The sequence below is a fragment of the Protopterus annectens genome, chromosome 16.part0, assembly GCF_019279795.1.
Source record: "Protopterus annectens isolate FY-2018-M chromosome 16.part0, PAN1.0, whole genome shotgun sequence".
NCBI classification, from domain to species: domain Eukaryota; kingdom Metazoa; phylum Chordata; order Ceratodontiformes; family Protopteridae; genus Protopterus; species Protopterus annectens.
In genome coordinates, this window is record NC_056750.1 from 849,029,286 (window position 1) to 849,052,538 (window position 23,253).

The 23,253-nt window shown below is 45.5% G+C and overlaps 1 protein-coding gene across 1 annotated transcript in view; it reads left to right on the top strand.

Annotated features, from left to right (window-relative positions):
- The window catches only part of PRRC2B (proline rich coiled-coil 2B), a 3,584,159-nt gene that overhangs the window by 2,481,283 nt on the left and 1,079,623 nt on the right, over nucleotides 1-23,253 (top strand). The window contains exon 23 of the mRNA XM_044058194.1: nucleotides 5,602-5,682. Within this exon, the coding sequence (XP_043914129.1) occupies nucleotides 5,602-5,682 (81 nt within the window). The remainder of the gene's footprint in view (nucleotides 1-5,601; nucleotides 5,683-23,253) is intronic.

A 23,253-nucleotide genomic window follows, 5' to 3' on the forward strand; every position in this document is an offset into this window, starting at 1 on the left:
CTCCTAAGTCAGAGACTTCTCATTCTCGAAAGGTGGGTAGAACAATTAGAGGAGGAGGAACTGTCAGATTCCCCAGAGGATTCCCACTCTTACCCCTATCAGATCTCTTTCTCCCCTGGGATATGGATCCCCAGAGATAGGCTCTATTGAATCAGACTTCCCTGTGGAGGATTTAACCTTTGGGGAAACTTATCAATAAGATGAAAGAACACTTTCAGTGGGAATCTTCGAATATGACTGAAGTACAAAAGAGGTTTTATGAACTGATACAGATGGACTCTCCAAGTCCTTCTGCCATCCCTCCTATTCACCCAGCTTTTATCAGCCCGGACTCCCAACCCAAGGAGAGCAGATAGATTTACAAAGTCCCCGAGACAGGAATATTTCTGATTAAGTGCCCTCCTGCTGACCTAGCCACTATCTCCATCTCTACTGATAGGGCTTCCAAGCTTCTTCCTACCATTACCATCCTCCCAGCTGATAGTCAGCAAGACTGTGGAGAGATTGGGAAAGAAAATGTATACCTCTGCTACCCTTTCATTCCGAGCCACTAACTACCAAACTCACATGACCAAGTATTCCTTAGCTCTGCTAGACAAGGCCACTAAGGAACTAGCTGACATTCCAGATTGTTCAGCCAAAGCTTTCTTGACTTCCCTGCTAGTCCTCACCTCTCAGGTGAATAGGCATTTCTTAAGATGCAGTTGTGATGCAGCTGAAGCCTCAGCTAGGTCAGCTGCATCAGCCTCTGTACTAAGACAATACTCTTGGCTACGCCTTCAGCCTCTCCCTAATGACTTCAGGGCCAAACTTATTGCTTCACCTTTGGATCACTCTGCCCTGTTTGGTGAAAATGTTGCTGGCCTGTTTAAGTCCCTGCAACAAAAGGGAAAAGAATCACAGGATCTAAAACACCTCCTAGTCTCGCCCTTCCCCAAGATCCATAGGAACTACCCGGCGAAAACTCAGTTTGTCAGGAAACCCCCTAGGTCTGTGGCTCCCCCAGTCTAGAAGGCCCCCTAGAAGTCAGCCCACTCCAGCTAGAGCTTCTCCTTCCTCCAGCCAAAGGCCTTCCTTTCCTGATAGGGCAGGTAGTGTCTGACTGCCTGCCAACTTTTCAAACCCCCCCCATTTCTCCCCCTGTCTGCCCAGCTCTCTCACGGTCTCCCTGCATGGTCACTCATCTCAGACAAGTGGGTTATGTCCATCATACAGAACGGTTACTTCATGTCCTGGATCACACTTCCCAACAATGTAATTGCATTCTTCCTACCTAACTCCTCCTAATATCACTTATACATGTTCTCCCTCATGCACATGCTATTTTTTTCCCTACAACTGCCTTGCTCTGAATCTAAAGAATGGTTAGATGTAAATATTGTACATAGCTCTCTATCCCTTCTCTCTGTTAATTTTGTTCCCCTTTTTCTTCCTTTCTTTGTGCACCTTTTCAATTTGATACAACTCCATATATAATTTTACATTTGTTTTCTAAAACATTTATAATTGTATGTATAATTGCATAAATGTATGCTTGTTTTAATTGTATGTAATGTGGAGCTTTTTCTCCTCGGGCCTAAATGTAAAACTCTATGCTTGTTTTAATTGTATGTAATACGGAGCTTTTCTCCCCAGGCCTCCACTGAAAACAGGCCCTCTGGGCCCAGTGGACCTCCCCGGTTATCATACTGGCAATAAATAAATAAGTCTGGGCATACCCCAGCCACCCACCAGTCCAAGTATCCCTACTACTACAGGTCCTGGAAACCCTACTAATACAAGGCACTATAGTACCAGTGTCTACAGAATCAAAAAGAAAAGGATTCTACTCCGGAATCTTTTTCGTTCCCAGAAACTGTGTACCATGAAGGCCTATTCTAGACCTCTCACGCCTCAACCCCATCTTAAAAGTTCCTACCTTCAAGATGCTCACTCTGCCTTCCTTCTTTCCCGTCCTGCCCCTGGACATAAAGGATGCCTACCTTCACATTCCTATAAAGCCCACTTTCAGGAAATACCTCTGATTTCTGGCAGGCTCATCCCATTTTCAGTTCTGTGCCTTTCCCTTTGGGCTTTCTGCTGCTCCCAGGGTATTCACAAAATGTCTGGCTCCAGTCATCGCTTACTGTTGGACAAAGGGGATCCTTTATCGTCTATCTAGATGACCTAATTCAGGCTGAAGACCAGAACACACTTCTTCACACCCAGACCCTTCTGCTCCTCCTGCAGTCCCTAGGATTTCTAATAAACTTGCCAAAATCCCATCTGAAGCCTGCACAGGACATTGTCTTCCTGGGTTGCAGAATCTGGACATACCTTATGAAGGGGTCTGTATTACATCGAACTCACAGGAATCCAAAAGTTGTAATATCCAACCCAAATGTTCAAAACACTGAAATAGTGAAGCCATAGAACACCGATCCCACCCGGGGGAAAAAATGGGCCATTTTCACGGCTTTGCTATTTCCTCCATTGTGGTGTGATCTCAGAGTTAGTATATTTAATTGGGGGCAAAGCTCCTCACATCAGGTTGTGCTTTGTACCGGAAGAGTGTTTTTTTTTCCCCTGAGGAAAAAAAATCACCGTTCTGTGTTTTCGTACTTTTTGGGTTTTAAACTTAACAGTTCGATATTACATCGTTCGAACTCATGTGAGTTCGATGTAATATAGACCCTTATCCTACCACCAGAAAAGGTGGTGTCTCTGACACACCACCTATTGCTGCCCTTCAATCCTCAAAACTGACAGCAAGGCAATTTCTTTAACTTCTGGGTTACATGGCAGCCACCATACCTATGTTGCCCCTAGCAAGAATGCTCATGAGGAAACTGCAGTGGTATCTTCGATCAGTGTGGCCTCAGCACTCCCATCCTCTAGAGTTCAGAGTCCCCCTCCTTCCTTGTTTGAAACAGGAACTAAGGTGGTGAGTGGCTCAGGTGGCCCAGAACCCAGGCCTGTCCCTACAAACATCCATTCCCTCCCAGACTATGCACACAGATGCCTCAGGTCTGGGTTGGGGAGCAATCCTAGGACAGAGAAAAGTGCAAGGTTTGTGGACAGACCGACAAGCTAGACCACATGAACGTCAGAGAAATGAGAGTGAGCCTCCTTGCTCTACAAGCCTTCCAGCCCTGTTAAGATATTCACAGACAGCACCACAGTTATGTGGTACCTCAACAAACAAGGAGAGATGAAGTCATACCTTCAATGCAGACTAGCTCTGCAGGTGTGGGAAGTAGCCACTTCACAGGGAATTACCCTGCAGGCAGCCTACATACCGTCCATATGCAACTCCCAGGCAGATTTCCTAAGCAGAACCACTTCAAACAACCACAAATGGATGCTTCAAAGAGATGTTTTCCTAAATCTGGTCCACATTTGGGGTGTACCACAAATAGACCTGTTCACCTCCTCCATAAACAGGCAACTTCCTAGATACTGCACCAGGTCACACAACCCCATTGGTACTGGTGACAGATGCCTTCTCGATAACCAAAGGGGAAATTTCTGTATGCAGTCCTACCTTTCCCCTTGATACAAAAGATCCTGCTGAAAATTCAGCAGGACTCCCCAAAAGTGTTGCTGCCAACTCCCTACTGTCCAAAACAGCACTGGTTCCCCCGTCTCCTTAATCTGTCCAAGGGCAATCACCACAAGTTACCCCCCTCAGTGGACCTGATCACGCAGCAGAAGGGGACTCGGGTATACCCACAGTGGCAATCCCTGCACCTCACTCTGTGGCTGATAGGATTCTGATCCCCTTCAGACACCTGTACAACGAGGACTTGCTCAATGTCCTGCAGGAGGCCAGGAAACCCCACAATAGAAAATCCTATCTCTCAAAATGGAAAAAAAAAATCTATTTGGTGTCACAAGACAGCTGGACCCACTGAAAGCGACATTCCTTTCATCCTGTCTTACCTGTGTGAACTAATGCAGACAGGGCTGTCATACTCATCTCTGAAAGCACATCTGTCTGCTATCTCTGTCTCCCTCTGGATCCACCCCTTGCATCCAGACGCTTTGCATAACTGTTCCTCAAAGGTTTACTACACTTGAGACCATCAAAGGTTTACTACACTTGAGACCACCCAGGAAACAGTCTTCTCCTCCCTGAGATGTTAACTGTGTACTAGAAAAAACTGCGGTGGTGGTGCTGTGGTAGTGTTGTCGCCTCACAGCAAGACTTTGTGCCGTTCAATTCTCAGCTAGAGCGTCTTCTGTGTGGAGATGTGCGTAAATGGGCATACCTTCATTGAAGGTTTTGCGTCAGGGCTAGCAAACTCGACACGTAAAAAATCTACTGCCAATCATTAGCGGACTGGAGTTCCGCTGTGGCGACCCCTATCCGGGAAAAGCCGAAAGAAACCAACAAACTAGAAAAACTCACTCTAGCTCCCTTTGAGCCAGCAGACAAAGCTGCCATAAAATTCTGCATGTGGAAAACTGTTTTATTGGTAGCCTTGACCTCTGCTAGAAGAGTCTCAGAGTTGCAAGCCCTTATGGATACACCACCATTTTTAGTTTTCCATCTGGACAGTGACTCTCAGGACTAACACCTCATTCACCCCCATAGTAGTGAATGACCTATCCTTGAACCCAGACCATCCACCTGCCTATCTTCTTCCCAACCCGCAGGGGATAGTGATTGTGTACTTCATTCCCTTGACATCCACTGACAACTTAGATTTTATCTTCACAAAACCAAATCTTTTAGGAAATCAGACCAACTGTTTGTCTCCTTCCATCCCAGAGCCCTGGTCAAAGCTGTGAGCAAATAGACCATTTTGGCCTGGATCTCCAGGACCATTTCTTTCTGGTACCTTCACTATGGAAAGATCCTGCAGGCCAGTGTCAAAGCCCATTCCACCAGAGCTATGGCATCTTCTGGAGCCTTTTTTAAGGGACTTAGACACTAACTCCATACTTGAGGCAGCTATTTGGTCCTCAGTGCACAATTTCAGCAAACACTACAGGCTGGACCATATCTCCAGAGCCAGGGCAGGATTTGCCAGGGCTATCCTACATAGATTCCTTGAAACATCATCTAGGCCACCTCCCAATCCTCAGTGAGCTTTGGCACTCACCCATATGTAGAATACTGCAACATTGGAGTAGAAGGACATAGGAAAGTTGTGTAAAATCTTACCATAACCATAGATGTTCTTCTCTTCCATGTTGCAGTATTCCTTCCCTCCCACCTTCCCCTCTTGTCAGACTGCACTTGCTCTCCTGGGTTACATTGGACAGGCTATGCCCTTATAGGACTGGCTCATACTGGGGTCCCCTTTTATGTTCAGTGGGCTGGTGCATGCAGACTTTTATGGCCCACATACCTGTAGTCACATCAGACATCTGACGCACCTAGAGGGACTGAAAATCTGTGAGAACCTGGCTGATTGAGCTGGAGGGTAAACCCATATGTAGAATACTGCAACATGGAAGAGAAGCGCATCTATGGTTATGGTAAGATTTTGCACAACTATTCTTTCTTATCACTAATTGTTTAGTGGTAGCAGAAGTTTACTGTTTGAACACTGTTTTTAAATGTCTAATCTATCAAGAACATATTGTAATACTAAACAGTGTGCTTCCTTTCAGGATTCAGACTTCAGTTTGCCACCTGGCTCTGCCCCTAGCACAGTATCCAGCTCCACATTGCAAGATTCTCTGGCCAGCAATGTGAGTATACTCCACTGTTTTCCCCTTGTGTGTTGTATAGTGTTCTTTGTTTTGACTTTGTTGGATGAAGTGAGTAGTACAAAAAAGGTCAGATATATAAACAGTGTTGGAGGAAGTGTCCAGCAACAGTTGTTGAAACTGTCTTTATCCATTGCTTCTACTTGGGATTTCACCAAGTAGGTGAGCATGTCCTGATGTCACATGCACTGTGGCATATGTTACTGGAGTTGTTCCAGATATTCAGTAAAATCTCTCTCTGTACTATTTAGTAAATTACCCCGGAAGTGAAGGCTGCAGTTTGTAGCCTACTGTTCTGGTTTGCTTTTGTTTCAGATGTGGTATGATGCTACAATGCTCTGTATTTTATTGTTGCATTCGGTTAGTTTATTTTAGCAGTACAAAAGTTTTACCAAGTTTATTTATCACTCACTAAATTGCAGCCTGAGTTTGCATATATTAAATATTCAGGAATATTTTACATTTTGCTATTTTCATGCGTTGTACATGGTTTGTCATGACTGCAGACTTAATCTTTACATCATGACTTCATATTTTTCATTACCTACCAACCCTCCCACAGGTTTGTCTTTGACAACTGTCTATCCCAGGTATGCCATTTGTTTCTATGCATTTTACGTTTGTCCTTTAAAGATACAGTGCTGTGCCCAGTAAATCATCTGTCTTAGTCCTTGACTTCCACTTGCTGCCAGCAGCATTATCTTGGCACTTCTTACCCTAAACAACTCAAAAGCATCCGCTCCTTACAGTTTTTTCTTCCAATATTTGTATGTCATTCTTTAAGGATATCTTAAAATCGGTGCTTTCCATACATACCCAGAATATTTTTTTCTGCCTTCTCCTTACTTTTCCAATATATCTTCCCCACTGTGGGAGGACGATCCTTTGAAGGTTACCAGATATGTAAAAAAATATCTGTGCAAACTCCAGTATCCTGAACTGCTGGACTTTGTCATTTACTTTGGGTGACGTACATATCTTTTCTTGTTTGCCCATTTGTAATTTATCTGGTCTTTCCAAACCTTTTTAAGCTCCTCTTATTGATTCTTAAAGTTGTCACGTAATGTTTTACGACTCGCTACTCACATTTTTGGTAGCAATGTATGTTGTTTACAACTGCAAACTCTGTTGAGGATGTTCATTCACTTCCTTCCCATTCTGCATTCTTCTATCGATCTTTGATTTTGGGAGATGGTACCAAACCTGCAAGTCAAGTATTTCCTTCCTCCTAATGTATTACTTTCCACTCCATATGTAATAGTTCCCGTAGCTTTGGCTCCTTAGCTGATTTTCTGCAGTTACTTCCGGCCATGTCCTGCTTAATTTGTGCCTGGTTACTGCAGTTACTGTTCTGTATAGCTATTGGAAGATTCTTTGATCCAAGTCCTGCACTGCTTTAGTCCTTATAAAATTGTCTGCCACTTCAGTAATTTAATATGGTCCATAGTTATTACTGTTTTCATTAATGGTTTGCATACAAAATAATTTCTTACCCTTTGTACTTCCCCTTGTGTCACCCTTTTCCATGTCTGTGTCCCTCAGCTTGTTATATGTACAAGTCTCAATTGTGTGGCGTTAAACTACCCCTTAAAATATGATCATCCTAATCTCACTTGCTCACTATAGAGAATCATCTTGTCCTTTTTAACTATTCCCCCCTTCCCCTCCCAAATACTTTATGAAAATTCCTTATTAATTGTCTTTCACATCTCATTTGACTTGTAAGAATATTCCTGGGGTATATGTATAATCAAAGGAACTGTAAACATTCACTGCTTGTGTCTTGCTGTCCATCTTTATAATTGTAGCTCTCCAGTTACATATATTTTGTAATTTTCTGTATAGTCTTCTCTCCTGTGTTGTTCTGTCATGACATTGTCCAACTGCCCAGAAGTTCAAAGCCAAATAAGAGATGCATGTCTGGTTCTGTGCTTCCATGGCATTGGCCAAATTCTATGGGAGTCTTCTGCCTAAGGAAGAGCATGGCAGTAAGAGAGGCAAGGAGCACCTAGAGATGTGCATTCTGGCTTGACTGACTCTGGGTATGGTGGGGTTCCTTTGCAGCCCTCTGGAGAGAGAGCTTTCTGCTGGTCATCATGCCTTTGGAATTTTGCATGTCCTCTTGAACCAAAAATCTGAAGTTAATATTCTTCCTATTCATCACTGATGGGTTTGGATGTTCATCGTGTTTCACTGTTGCAGTCATGACTGTAGGGTTCTCCCCTGCCAGCAGGCAGCCCTCGGTCGGCCAGAATCCCAAAGTCTGGGTCCGGCGTCGGCTGTTCAACCATGCTCCCTGACGTCAGAGCGCCAGGAGTACAAAGCTGACAGCCGACACCATCTTCTCCAGTCTTTCTTGCCGTGCGGTGATGACAGTTCACAAGTGCCGGTCGGCTGACTCCTGACGATTTTTTTCTGATAAACTTCAGCCCGAAAATTTTCTTCTCCACTCAAAGCTAAGTACCCCATTGGGGAAACTTTTTTTCTTGCTCCACTCCGATGTCAGAAAAAGTTAATAATTGTATTTCATGTGGGAAGCAAATACCTCATAAGGATTTTCATTCTTACTGTATTCCTTGCTTAGGCCCTGACCACGACGTAGCTAGTTGTCGGTTTTGTGCTAGGTTCAATCAACGTACAATTAAGCGATGGTACGATTTTGCTTTTCATTACTTCGGTAGGCGCTTTAACTACAAAATGCCATCGGATACGGTTCCGGCTACCGGAGTTCACAAATGTCGCAAGGATAAAGACAGGCCTCCGAGGTCCAAATCTGATGATAGCGCACAAGCTGAGCCAGCTTCAGGTTCAGCCGTCATCAATGAGGCGCTTTTGCAGCCCCTGTCGTCGGCCATTTCAGAACCGATGGCCGAAACGGACTCTCATGAGGAGCCAACCAGGCCTTTAAATATTTCTATTGCAGGACCTTCGGACAATGCTCCTTCGGATGGGTCCGGAGCCGCTGTGCAGGTACCGGCTTCCGAAGGGGTTTTCAGGCCTACTCAGCTTCTAATAAAGGCAAAGCCAAAGACAAAGGCAAAGACTCCTTCTAAATCAAAGACTGCAACACAGGCCTCTTCTGAACTGGCTCCCAAGTCACAGAAACAGTTACTCAAGATGGCGGAGGATTTACTTACTATGATAAGGGGTTCACATCCCCCTCCAGATAAAAGGCCAAGGCAGGATGTTTATTATGATTCCTCTGATCAGGCTTCTGTTTCCTCAGTTTCTTCTTCTGACCAGGAATATTCTTTCCCTCCTTATTAGGATTCTGATGCTGAGGAATCCATTCCTTCAGCTTCTCCCCCTGAGGATTTCTCTTTTGGGGAAACTTTGCATGAAATGAGGGAACATTTCCACTGGGAAGGACAGGAGTATTCAGAATCTAAGAAAAGACTGAGGGATTTTCTTCTTCTTCCCCAGCATAGACCCCTGGCTATTCCTCCTGTTTTGGATATTGTGGATGATGCCTTTTCGGAGGCTAACTTAACCCCTGACTCTTTTCCTCCTGCTCCTGTTAAGCCTGATAGATATTACAGGGTTCCTGATTCCCACCAGTTTTTATACAAGAACCCTTCTGCTGACCCTGAAACCATTTCTCAGGGTCCTAAGGGAGTTAAGGCCGCTTCTGCCAAAAATCCCATTCCTACTGAAAAGGATTCTCGATCCTTAGAAAGATGGGGCAAAAGTGTACACTTCTGCTACTTTGTCCATTAGGGCTTTAAACTGTCAGTTTCATATGCTGAAATACCAGCAATTTCTCTTGTCTGTTTTAAAACAAAAGCTTACTTCCATTTCTGCCTGTGCAGATGATAAGGAATTACATGACTTATTGCATGCCACTGAACAAGTTGGGAAGCATGGTTTACACTGTGGATTTGATGCCTTGGAGGCTTCTTGTAGGGCTGCTGCCTCCGGCACAGTCATTAGAAGGCATGCATGGCTAAAGGAACAAAATTTGCCTGAACAAGTAAAGGCTAAATTATTGGATGCTCCTGTTCAGCATAATGTTTTGTTTGGATCAAAAGCTGAAGAGGTGATTAAAAAGATGGAGGATAAGGCGAAATCCATGCAAACAGTTAAAGATTTCTTACAAGTACAGCCACCTAGATTTAGCAGGAATTGGCCTTCAAAAAATTGGTCCTTTCCTACTTCAGACAGGCCTCAGAGGGGTAGATATAGACGCTTCCAGAGGAAGGCCTCAAACACAAGCTTCTTATAGACCAAGACAGTGGACTGCTTCCACCCCTAGGGGAGGAGAGAACAGGGCACAAACTCAAAGGAAACAAACTCAATGACTCCCTCTGTTGGGCTACAGGAACTTCTTGCCTGGAAGCCCCTCTCGGAGGAAAACTCTTTTTATCAAAATTGGACTCAAATAACCCAAGACAAGTGGGTTTTGGATGTGGTTTTAAGAGGTTACAAATTCCATTTTCATACCTTGCTAAGGCCAAGCGGATGGCCAGACCTTCCAAAACATCAATGGACGGAGGCCTTAAACCAGGTGGAAGCTCTTTTGGCTATGAATGCCATAGAACTGGTTCCACTTTCAGAGATGGGAAAAGGTTTTTACTCAAGGCTCTTTCTAGTCCCCAGGAAGCAAAACTCATGGAGACCCATTCTGAATCTGTCGGTCTTGAACACCTTTCTAGAGATTCCAAAATTCAAGATGCTTACTCTACAGCAGCTACTTCCATATCTGTCCAAAGATGCATGGATGGTAACTTTGGATTTAAAGGAGGCATATTTACACATTCCCATCAGGCAGGATCGCAGAAAATACCTCAGGTTCAAGGCCGGATCGAGGCACTTTCAATTCTTTGTGCTGTCCTTTGGATTGTCTACTGCGCCCAGGGTCTTCACCAAATGCCTGGCTCCAGTAGTAGCATACTGCAGACTCAAGGGAATTCAAATTTACCCTTATCTGGACGATTGTCTAATTCAGGCAGACAGCAAGGATGTCTTACTCCAGCATCTAGAATTTGTACAGAACCTCCTCAAGTTCCTGGGATTTTCTGTAAACATAAAAGTCAAATTTGACACCATCACAACAGATAACTTTTCTGGGTGCTCTTCTAAACACCACAACCCAGATGGCATTTCTGACATCCGAAAAACAATTACAGCTGGCTTCAACTTTCAAAACCTTGGCAACTTTAACTCAACTATCTGCAAGGAAATTCCTGCAGGCTTTGGGTTACATGGCCTCCTGCATCCTTCTCGTACCATATGCAAGACTACACATGAGGAAAATACAGTGGTACCTAAAAATTGTATGGTCTCAGCATTGCCACTGTTTAGACATACTGATCTCCGTCCTTCCTTGCCTTCAAAAGGAATTTTTTTGGTGGTCCAGGGCATGTGCTCTAAACAAAGGGAAACCCTTCCGTCTGCCTCCTGCCACTCAGATTCTAACCACAGACGCCTCGGATTATGCTTGGGGAGCCCATTTTCAGGGTAACTGTCTGCAGGGCCTTTGGACAAAGGATCTGAAGCACCTGCATATCAATTTAAAGGAAATGTTAGCCGTTCAGAAAGCTCTATTGGCCTTCAGGAATCTTTTACAACCAGGACTACTACTACTACGGACAGACAACACCACAGTTATGTGGTACATAAACAAGCAAGGGGGATCTCATTCCTACCCCCTTTGCAGACTAGCCATGGATCTGTGGAACACAGCTCTAGCTTGCAATCTGGATCTTCAAGCTCAGTTTCTACCAGGGAAACAAAACTTCCTGGCAGACAGTCTGAGCAGAAACCTTTCGGATCCACACGAGTGGATGCTGGACACCAAAATATTCAGGATGATAACAGCAGTCTGGGGATGTCCTCATATAGACCTCTTTGCATCCCATCTCAATCATCAACTACAGAATTTTTGCACCAGGACTTTCCACAGAGAAGCTTGGAAAGTGGATGCCCTGTCATTCAGTTGGAGGAACCTCTCTGGATATGCCTTTCCATCTCTTCCTCCTCTTCCACGGGTCTTATTGAAGATAAAACAGGACAAGCCCAAGATGATAATCTTGTGCTGGCTCCAAATTGGCCTCTGCAGTTTTGGTACCCAACTCTAAAAAAACCTATGTTTGGAGCCCCCTTGGGTTTTACCTCAGTCTCCGAACCTTCTGTCCCAACATCAGGGTCAGGTTCTACACTCTCATGTCAGAACTCTCAGCCTGGCGGCCTGGTTAATCCAGGGCCTTTGATTTCTTCTTTCCTACCCAAGCAGGTTATGGATGTCATTTTAGAAGCCAGATGTCCTAGCACTAGAAAATCTTATGCAGGAAAATGGAAAAGATTTTGTTCCTGGATGCAGGCTCAGGATTCTGATCCTCTTCTTCCTAACATTACCTTAATTTTACTTTACTTGACAGATCTCTTTCATAAGAGTCTCTCTTTCTCTTCCATTAAGATACATGCCTCTGCTATTTCTGCTCATTATAATACAGACCCTCCCATCTTTTCCCACTAGCTCATGAGACAGTTTCTCAGAGGAGCTAAGAACTTAAGACCTCCTAGATCACCTCCCATTCCTGCTTGGGATCTCAACTATGTTTTGGAAAAACTAACCTTGCCTCCTTTTGAGCCTGCTGCCTCTTCTGACATCAAGTTTTTATCTTGGAAGACAGCTATCTTGTTAGCCCTAACCTCTGCCAGGAGAGTTTCAGAGTTACAAGCTCTTATGACTGTGGAACCTTATATTATTTTTCATCAAGACAGGGTATCTTTGAGGACTAATCCTACCTTCATGCCTAAGGTGGTTTCCAAAGTGGCTTTAAATCAAACTATTCACTTGCCAACCTTTTTCCCCACACGTCAAAATAAAGGGGAAAGGATCTTGCATTCCTTGGATGTACACAGACAACTACGTTTTTACCTGGACAGAACCAAGGACATCAGAAAATCAGAACAATTTGTTTCTTATGCTTCAAGTTCCCAAGGTAAAGCCATTTCAAAACGGACCATTTCTAAATGGATTGCTCATGGAATCAGATTTTGTTATTCACACCATGGAAAGCAAATCCCAGGGAGTATACGGACTCATTCCACCAGAGCGGCTGCCACTTCTGCGGCCTTCCTCAGGGGAGTTCCTACCAGAGACATTTTGGAAGTTGCAACTTGGAGTTCAGTGCATACTTTTTCTAAGCACTACAATCTACCTCTCTACTCTAAGTCTAGGGCAGGCTTTGCCTCTGCAGTCTTGCAGGGCCTTCTAGCCGCCCCTTCTTCTTTATGACCACTTCCCTTTCTTTCAGCTTTGGGATTCTACCCTATAGTCATGATTGCAACAGTGAAACACGATGAACATAGTACAGTTGTGTACACCTACCATAAATGTAGATGTTCGAGTGTCTTCACTGTTGCAGTCTGGTTCCTCCCTCCTGTCCCCTCTTATTTTTACTTTTGTGTAGTTCCTTTTTTCACCATTCTTCTGAGGTGTATTTGCAAAGGTTATGGGACCTTTTTCATTTTGGGACTCCTGACATATGGGGCAAGAAAAACTGGAGAAGATGACGCCGGCTGTCAGCTTTATATTCCTGGTGCTCTGACGTCAGGGAGCATGGTTGAACAGCCGACGCCGGACCCAGACTTTGGGATTCTGGCCGACCAAGGGCTGCCTGCCGGCAGAGGAGAAACCCTACAGTCATGACTGCAACAGTGAAGACACTCTAACATCTACATTTATGGTAGGTGTACACAACTGTACTTTCCGAGCCCTCGGAACAGAGTCTGCCTAATACCAAGCTAGCGTACACCAAAAACTCTCGAGCTAAGCTGCTACTCAAAATGCCCTTCCCCAATTACCTCAGATCTCGTTTGCCACGCAACCATATAGCAGCGTTTCACCGAGCTCTCCAGCTAAGTGTTGTATTTTTCAACTTTTGCAGTATTTTGTAAGTTTCTTTCTCAAAAAACTCCTATGTTTCTTGATGTTCATCGTGTTACATTGCTGCAGTCATTACACTTGGGTTATCCTGCTGTCAGGTGGTCCCTCAGTCGGCCAGAGTTCTAACGTCTTGGTCCGGCGTTGGTTGCTGTTGCTTCTTCTCTGACGTCAGTGCGCCAGGGGTATACAAGATGCAGCCGACACCATTTTCTTCAGTCTTTCTTGCCGCGCGGTGCCCGAAGCAAAAGCAGTTCACAAGTGCCAGTCGGCCGACTCCTGAGATTTTCATTCCGAATCCAGAACCGAAGTCTTCTACAAAGCCAAGTACCCCGTTGGGGAAACTTTCTTGCCTCAGACCGATGTCAGTAAAAGTTAATTGTATTTCTTGTGGGAAGCAAATACCTCATAAGGATTTCCATTCTTATTGTATCCCATGCCTAGGCCCAGACCACGACATCACAGGTTGGCAATTTTGTTCTAGGTTTAACAAGCACACTATTAAACGTCGATTTGATTTTGCCCGACATTATTTTGGCAGAAAATTCATTTACACCATGCTGTCGGAAATACCGATGACCGGGATACACAAAAAGCGCAAAGACAAGAACAGGGATCCGAGGCACAAAACTGACTAAGCCTCTTCTAGGCCAGTCGCCGATTCTCCGGTTTTCAGTGAGGCACTTACGCAGCCCCTGACCGCTTCTTTGGAACCACAGGCTGTTTCTGATTCCCACGTGGAGATGGCTGGGCCTTCGGATACACCAGATTTACGGCCTACCGAGACCAACCCTTCAGAGGGATCCGGAGCAGCTGAACAACCCTCAGTTTCAGAGGGTGTTTTCAGACCTACTCAGCTAACCATTAAATCTTCTGCCAAGTCTAAAACCCCTTTAAAAGCAAAGAAACAACTACAACATTCACCAGGACAGGCCTCCATGCCTAAGAAACAGATGCTCAAAATGGCCGAAGACTTAATTACTCTGATCAGGGGATCCCACCCTCCTCCTGATAAAAGGCCTAGACAGGATGCAGACTATGACTCATCCGACCAGGTGTCCATCTCTTCAGATTCATCCTCACACCAAGGATACTCTTTACCCCCTTATGAGGATTCTGATGCTGAGGAATCAATTCCTTCAGCCTCTCCACCAGAGGGACTACTCCTTTGGGGAAACCTTACATACCATGTGGGAGCAATTCCATTGGGAGGGCCAGGATTATTCAGAATCCAAGAAAAGGCTCAGATTTTCTTTTATTACCTCAACACAGACCCCTTGCTATTCCGCCAGTGTTAGACATTGTGGATGATGTGTATTCTGAATCCAGTTTAAATCCTGATTCCTTAACCTCCTGCTCCAGTTAAGCCAGACAGATATTAGAGTCCCTGACTCTCACACATTCCTTTATAAAAGCTCTGTTGCTGACCCTGAAACTATTTCCCAGGGTCCCAAAGGGGTAAAGGCCTCTACAGCAAAATATCCACTCCCTTCTGTCAGAGATTCCACAGCATTAGACAGATGGGGAAATAAAGTATATACGTCTGCAACTTTGGCAACGAGAGCCTTAAATTGCCAGTTTCACATGCTAAAATATCAGCAATTTTTGATGTCTCAGTTGAAACAAAAATGCTTCCAAATTCAGATCTTCCCAACTATAAGGAAATGCAGGATTTATTGCATGCAGCTGAACAAGTGGGAAAACATACTTTGCAATGTGGTTTTGATTCATTAGAGGCCTCCTGTAGAGCAGCAGTTACAGGGTCTGTCATTCAAAGACATGCTTGGTTAAAAGAACAGACTTTACCAGATCATGTTAAAGCAAAATTATTGGATGCACCTTTGCAGCAGGATGTTTTATTTGGAGTTAAGGCAGTAGTGGTATTAAAGAAAATAGAGGATAAGGCAAAATCTATGCAAACGGTGAAGGATTTCTTACAGGTTCAGCCTTCTCGATGTAGCAGAAATTGGCCAACATAAAATTGGTCCTTTCCAGTTGCAGACAGACCTCAAAGGGGCAGATACAGACGTCCAAGAGGCAGAGGTCAGCCACAGGGTTCTTACAGGCCTCGACAATGGGGTGCTTCAACCCAGAAAGAAGGGGAAGACAGGCCTCAACCATATAAAAAACAGCCCCAATGACTTCCCACTACAGCTGCCAAGCACTTCTCTCTTGGCAGCCCCCTTGGGGGGAAAACTAGCACTTTTCTTTCACAATTGGCATATGATCACCAAAGACAAATGGGTTCTCAACATTGTATCTCAAGGTTACAGGTTCTACTTTCACACTCTGCCAAGGTTAAAAGGAATGCCAAATCTCTCACCAAATCAATGGGCAGACGTTCAAAGACAAATTATAGCACTCATGGACATGAGAGCTATTCAAAAGGTACCAACACAGGAGCAAGGACAAGGATTTTACTCAAGACTCTTTCTGGTTCCCAGAAAGGACAAAGCCTGGAGGCCCATTGTGGATCTTTCTTCATTAAATACTTACCTGGATGTTCCAAAATTCAAAATGTTGACACTACAGCAGCTTCTTCCCAAGCTGGGCAAGAAAGCTTGGCTCGTAACTTTGAGCCTCAAGGAGGCATACCTGCATGTCCCTGTAAGACAAAATTGCAGAAGATATCCAAGATTCTCAGCTAGTTCAATGCATTACCAATTCTCTGCACTGCCCTTTGGCTTGTCTACTGCGCCCAGGGTCTTTGCAAAATGCCTGGCACCAGTAATTGCATTTTGTAGACAAAAAGGAATTCAAATTTACCCATACTTTGGACGACTGCCTTATTCAAGCAGAGAGCAAAGACATTCTTCTAAAGCATCTGGTGTTTGTAAAAAGATTGCTAATTTCCATTGGGTACACAGTAAATGAAAAGAAGTCAAAACTAGTGCCCTCACAAGAGATAAAATTCCTGGGTGCCAGCTTAAATACAATGGCCCAGATGGCTCATCTCACGCCAGACAAGCAAGGACAACTGACTCCATATTTCCAGTTGATGGCAACAAAAACCCAACTCCCTGCAAGAAAAATTCTGCAGGCCTTGGGGTACATGGCATCTTGCATACTACTAATTCCATATGCCAGACTGCATATGAGGAAACTACAATGGTACCTAAAGAGTGTCTGGTCTCAACACTGTCACAGTTTGGAAACAGTAATACCACTTATTCCTTACCTTCAACAGAAGTTTCGATGGTGGGCTCAAGCCTGTCACCTCAACAAGGGACAGCCTTTCACTTGACTCACAGCCAGGCAAACACTGACAACAGATGCTTCGGATTACGCCTGGGGAGCACACACAGCAGGAAAATGTGTTCAGGGCAAGTGGCCCACAGAACAAACGCATCTTCACATCAATCAAAAAGAGATGCTAGCTGTACAAAATGCCCTTATAGCTTTCAAGGACCTTCTGCATCCAGGACAACTACTACTAAAGACAGACAACACCACAGTTATGTGGTACATAAACAAGCAAAGGGGCACTCATTCATATCCCCTCTGCAGACAGGCCATGACCTTGTGGAACTCAGCTCTAACCTATCAAGTTCACCTGCAAGCACAATTCCTGACAACTTAAGCAGAAACATCATGGATCCGCACGAGTGGAAATTACATCCCTAAATATTCAGAATGATAACACAAAAATGGTGGAGCCCGGACATAGCTCTGTTTGCATCCCCAATGATTTGCCAGCTACAGAAATTCTGCACAAGGACTTACCACCCACAAGCTTGGAGAGTGGATGCCCTCTCATTCAGCTGGAAAAATCTACAAGTATATGCCTTCCCACCACTACCTCTCCTTTTAAAGGTACTCCTAAAAGCCAGGCAAGAAAAGCTAAAGATGATCCCAATTGCCCCAGACTGACCACACCAGCACTGGTACCCAATCTTAAAGAACTTAGCACAAGGTCCACCATGGATTTTGCCTCAAATCCCACATCATCTGACTCGGCAAAACAATCAGATACTTCACAGCCAGCTCAAGACTTTAAACCTGGCTGCATGGCAGATTCCTTAGTCAAGCAAGCAATGTCTCTCTCCAAAGCTGTTATGGATGTCATTCTGGAGGCCAGAAGGCCTGGCACCAGGAAAACCTATTTGGATAAATGGAAGAGATTCTGTGCCTGGGACCAGGCTCACAGCCTTGACCCTCTTGTCCCAAATATTCCTCAGATACTGCAAAACTTAACTGAGATGCTGGACAAAGGCCTCTCCTTTTCATCCATTAAGATCCACGCCTCTGCCATGTCTGCTCATTATAACACAGACCCACCAATTTTTTCTAATCCTTTGCTAAAACAGTACCTCAAAGGGGCAAAAAACATAAGACCGCCACGTAGAGCATCAACTCCAACTTGGGACCTCAACTTCGTCTTGGAAAAATTAACTTTACCTCCTTTTGAGCCAGCTAACTCAGCAGACTTAAAATATGTCTCTTGGAAAACTGCTCTGCTCCTGGCAATAACCTCAGCATGAAGAGTTTCAGAACTACAGGCACTAATGGCAGTGGAACCTTTCCTCATTTTCCACCAAAACCCTACTTTTATGCCAAATGTGGTATCAAGTGTGGCTCTAAACCAAACTATTCACTTGCCAACTTTTTACCCAAATCCACAGAATAAAGGGGAGAGACTTCTGCATTCCTTGGACATACACAGGCAGTTATGCTTTTACTTGGACAAAATGAAAACTTTCAGGAAAACTGAGCAATTGTTTGTAGCATATGCTGCAGGAGCACAGGGAAAAGCCATTTCAAAACAGACCATTTCAAAATGGATAGGGCACTGTATATGCTTTTGCTATATACACCATGGGAAAGCTGTACCTAACAGCATTAGGTCTCATTCCACCAGGGCAACAGCCACTTCAACTGCCTACCTCAGAGGAGTATCTACCAAGGACATTTTGGAAGCAGCAACTTGGAGTTCTGTACATACCTTCACAAAGCATTACCATCAGCCTCTTTACTCTAAATCCAGAGCTGGCTTTGCCACTGCAGTGCTGCAGGGCCTTATAGCCACCCCTAATGCCTTATAGAACCAGCCACCCACCCTCAGCTTTGGAATTCCACCCAAGTGTAATGACCACAGCAGTGCAACACGATGAACATAGTACAGTTTTGTACCTACCATAAATGTAGATGTTCAAGTGTATACACTGCTGCCGTCTAGGTTACCCTCCCTCCTTCCCCTCTTCCTTGCTGGTACTTACCTAGACCTTCTACCCTTTGCTACCTATGGGGAGTATTTGCTAGTAACTGAAAGTTTTTGATTGTTTTTCTTATGTGTGTTTTATTAGCAATTTACATTGCCTCCCTTTTTGGGGGCACCTGACATCTGGGGCAAGAAAAACTGAAGAAAATGGCGTTGGCTGCATCTTGTATACCCCTGGCACACCGACGTCAGGGAAGAAGCGACAGCAACCGACGCCGGACCAAGACTTTGGAACTCTGGTCGACTGAGGGACCGCCTGACGGCAGGATAACCCAAGTGTAATGACTGCAGCAGTGTATACACTTGAACGTCTGCATTAATGGTAGGTACAAAACTGTACTTTTTCTTAACTAGCTCTACCCACGGGTATTCTTTTTCTTACCATTGTTGGTAGACACCCTTCCTTACCCTTGTGGTATTCTTAATACCATTGTTGGTTTTTTCTTCTCTTTTCTTTCCTCCTCAATACCGCTTTTTTGGATTATTTTCTCGCTTTTTTGGTATGTCTGAAAAGAAAGGGACTTCGGGGTTTAAGCATTGCTCTTTTTGCAGTGGTAAACTCCCCAACAGTGATCGACATGAGGAATGGGTATATTGTCTGGGGGTTCCACACCTATCTGTGAAACCTCCCTGTCAAATTTGTGTTAGTTTCAGTCAGCGGACGCTGAATGAAAGAAAGGATAAACTTATTCTGAAAGGCCTGCTTCCTTCTCCATTTTCTGAGGCTATTTCTGTGTCAGAGGTCTCAACCCCTTCATCTACGCACAACAGAACGTCCTCATTCGGACCCTTCTTCACCGGCTTTTGAGAAGGGCAAGCCTCATAAGCACAAGGCCCTTAAAACTTCCACAGGGCACAAGATAGTCTCCTCTGTTCCAGTAACCTCTGCTCCGAGCTCTGTTCAACTGGTGTCTTCTGATGTTTTGGTGACTTCCACATTGGCACAGCTTTCTGCACCAACTACTGCTATGGTTCCGACTGTGGTTCCAGACCCTACCTTATTGCTTGCCATTAGCTCAGCACTGTTGTCCCCTATCTCCATTCCGAGATCGGTGCCGACGACTCCATCGGAGCCAATAATGACCTCCACCCCAACTATCACTTCGACTCCAAGCCCTTTTTCGGCACCGTTAGTTCCCCTTTTGCCTGTCTCGAAACTAGAATCCTCTGTCCCGAGTTTTACTTCACCTCGGATCTGGTATTCCCCATCCTTGGATCCTTTTGCTGGAGAAGCCTTTAGCCCCTTTTTGGACTGACCTGACTCCCCCTCAGGAGTGTCTGTAAGGTCCACCAGGAGCCTATCTGAATCGGATGTGTTACGCCTGATCAGCTGCTGACAGCCAGGGGATTACAAATTTTCCTCGAACCCACCCCACTCCGGGCTTTGGGTCCATTGCTCCTGCGACTCCCACTTATTCTCCTCCCTTGGACCCTTCAGTTCCGAGGCCCATAGCTCCGAATTCTGCAGGAGGAATCCTGTCCTAGGCGGTTCCTTCAGAACCATCCCTTTCCTAAGTCTCATGCTTGTGGGGGGGTGGAACCCTCTGCTCCAGGAACAGTTTCGGGTGTTTCATCAGCTCTGGCTCCGGGGGTGACTTCTGCCCCAATTTTGCTTGGGGCTCCATCCCCGGGAGCGGGATGCACGGAGCGGGGTGTGACCCTGGTTCCAAGATTGTCTTCCTCTGTTCCAGACTCCCATTTCTGTTTGGACGGGCCTGCTTTCTGGGTGATGGAGAGATTGCTTGCTTCGGGAAGTGCTCCTCCTTCATTGGACCTTCCTCCCGCTCCTGAGCTGCAGCTATCACTGGTCACCCTCCCAGGACACCGAGAGTGCAAGCCTCAGGAAACCCCTGTACAGGGTAACCTCCTTTCGGAGTCCTCTTCAGATGCTTCCACTGAAGTTCCTCCTCGGAAACGGACATGTAATAGGAAACGCATGACTTTCCCACTGGAGTCCCTCACTGAAGGTACTGATTATGATGATTGGGGGGGGGGTCCCCACAGTCACCCCCTGATGTTGTCTCCTTTGGAGACATCCTTGAAATTTTGAGGCAGAGGGGCGGCTGAAAGTTTTCCAACCCTTCCTCGGAAGAATCCGTATTCCTGCAGGCCTTTTGCTCTCGGCCCTCTACTTCTTGGGTGACACCCCCCCGACTGATGACTTAGTCAAGCTCATTGTGCAGTGGGCATGGAAGAACCCTGATACCGTTGAGGCCATTCCCCGGAGACCAGACAAGATGCTCTCCCCTCCAGAGGAGCAGCTCATTGGTCGAGAGGCTTACCAGTAGATGCTATGGTGGTGGCGGCTGCCACAAAAAAGGACCTTGCAGAGGAAAGTCCTGCTGTCCACCCACCCAACAGAGAGTCCTGGGTGGTGGTAAGATTAGGGAAGCAGGTTTTTGCTTCATCGACCTTTGCTGTTAGGTCTTTGAATTACTTGTCACATTTTACGAGGCTCCAAAGAGATCTCCTATCTGAACTCTCTGGGACCCTCACGGGTCAAGTTTCGGATGGGGCACATGATAAAGTTGCTTCCTAACTTGCTACCCTAGAGTCTATTTCCAACTCGTCCATGAGGTTGATGTCCCACACAACTGAAGGGGCAGCTAGAGCTGCAGGTGTAGTTATGAGACGCCACACCTGGATGCGCATTTGTGACCTTGTGGACTCCTTCAAGTCTTCCTTTTTAAATGCCCATATCGGACCGTCCGCTTTGTTCGGTTTTTAAGTGAAGGCAACATTAGCCAGGTGTGAGCAGGATGGAAAAACATGGTCTGCCGTTGGCCTACTTTTTTTCCAAGCCTCAGCGCTCTAACTCCAGGAACCAGAGTAGTGGGAAGAGGTGGCACAAAAAATCTCATGGCCCTTTCCATAGTGCACATGGCGAGGACTCCCCCAGAGGCAGAGGGGGTTCGAATAATAGAAGATGCCCCTTTTAGGACAGAGGGGGTCCCCGAAACTGGGGTTACAGGGATTCTTTCTCCGGACAACCTTATCAGAGCTCCTGAATCGCTGCCCAATTGCTTTCCTCTGGAAGCAGTCTGGGCTCATTTCTCTCTGCATCAAGCTGCCTGGCGCTTTATTGCAAACGATCAGTGGGTGCAGAGAATAATCTCCAGAGGTTATTACATTCCCCTAATCTCTCACCCAAGACCTCAGAAATCCCTTCCCGATGTTCCACCCAGTCAAAGGGAAGAGGCAGATTCAGAAATCAGAAAACTGTGTCAAAAACGAGTCATCCAACAAGTTCCCCCCAGACAAGTGCAGATCCAGTTTTTACTCAAGATTCTTTCTGGTGCCAGAAAAGACCAGGGACTGGAGGCCCATTTTGGATCTCAGCCAGCTAAACAGACAAAGTAGTTCAGACCAAGTTCTGCATGGTCACGATTCAATCCATTCTCCCATTTCTTCGGGAGGGTGTGTGGATGTGCTCGATAGACCTCTGGAATGCATATTACCACATCAAAATGGACAAATGCTCCAGGAGTCTCCTTTGCTTCCAGCTGGGAGCCAGTCATTACCAACTCAGAGCCCTACCATTCGATCTCTCAACAGCCCCCAGAGTGTTCACGAAATGCCTAGCAGTGGTGACAGCTCATCTGAGACTTCAGGGATTCCAGGTGTTTCTGTATCTAGACGATTGGCTCATCTCTGCCTCCACCAAACGCCTACTGGTCAAGGCCCTCCGCTACACCTTAGCACTGGCGGAGTTCCTAGGCATCACAATTCACTGGGAAAAATCCAACCTCCATCCCACCCAACAATTGGAATTTATAGGAGCAGTATTCAACACTCAAAACGGCCACATCTCTCTTCCTCCTCACAGACTTCTGAGATTACGGTTACAAGTACAAGTGATACTCTTGTCAAAGGAAGGTGTCTGCAAGGGAAGTTCTTCAGGCTCTGGAATCTATGGCTGCAGCCATTCCAATTGTCCCCCTATCAAGATTGCATATGATAATACTACAATTGCTCCTTTTGTCCCAGTGGATATCCACTCTCCACCCCCTGAACGCACAGTTCCTCATCACCAAGTCCTGCAAGCAAGATCTCCTCTGGTGGATGAGAACAGATGAAAATCTTTGGTGTCGCCCCTTCCAGACTCCCCAACCCAATGCCACGGTGACCATGGATGCTTCCCTGACATGGGGGCCACTTCCAGGGAAAGACAGTCCAAGGCACGTGGTCCAACCCTAGAGGTCATCTTGCATGTCAATGTCCTGGAGTTAAGAGCGGTGCTGTTACCGTTGCAGGCACTTCATTAACTCCTTCCGTCAGGAACAATTGTTATCCAGTCAGACAATATGTCTGTCGTCTGGTACATAAACTGGGGGTAGGATTTAGTCCCTCCCTATGTTACGAGGCAATTAGAATTTGGCATTGGGCAATAGCTTCCAACTGTTTTTTAATCGCAATGCATGTTGTGGGGAGCTCCAACGTGATTGCA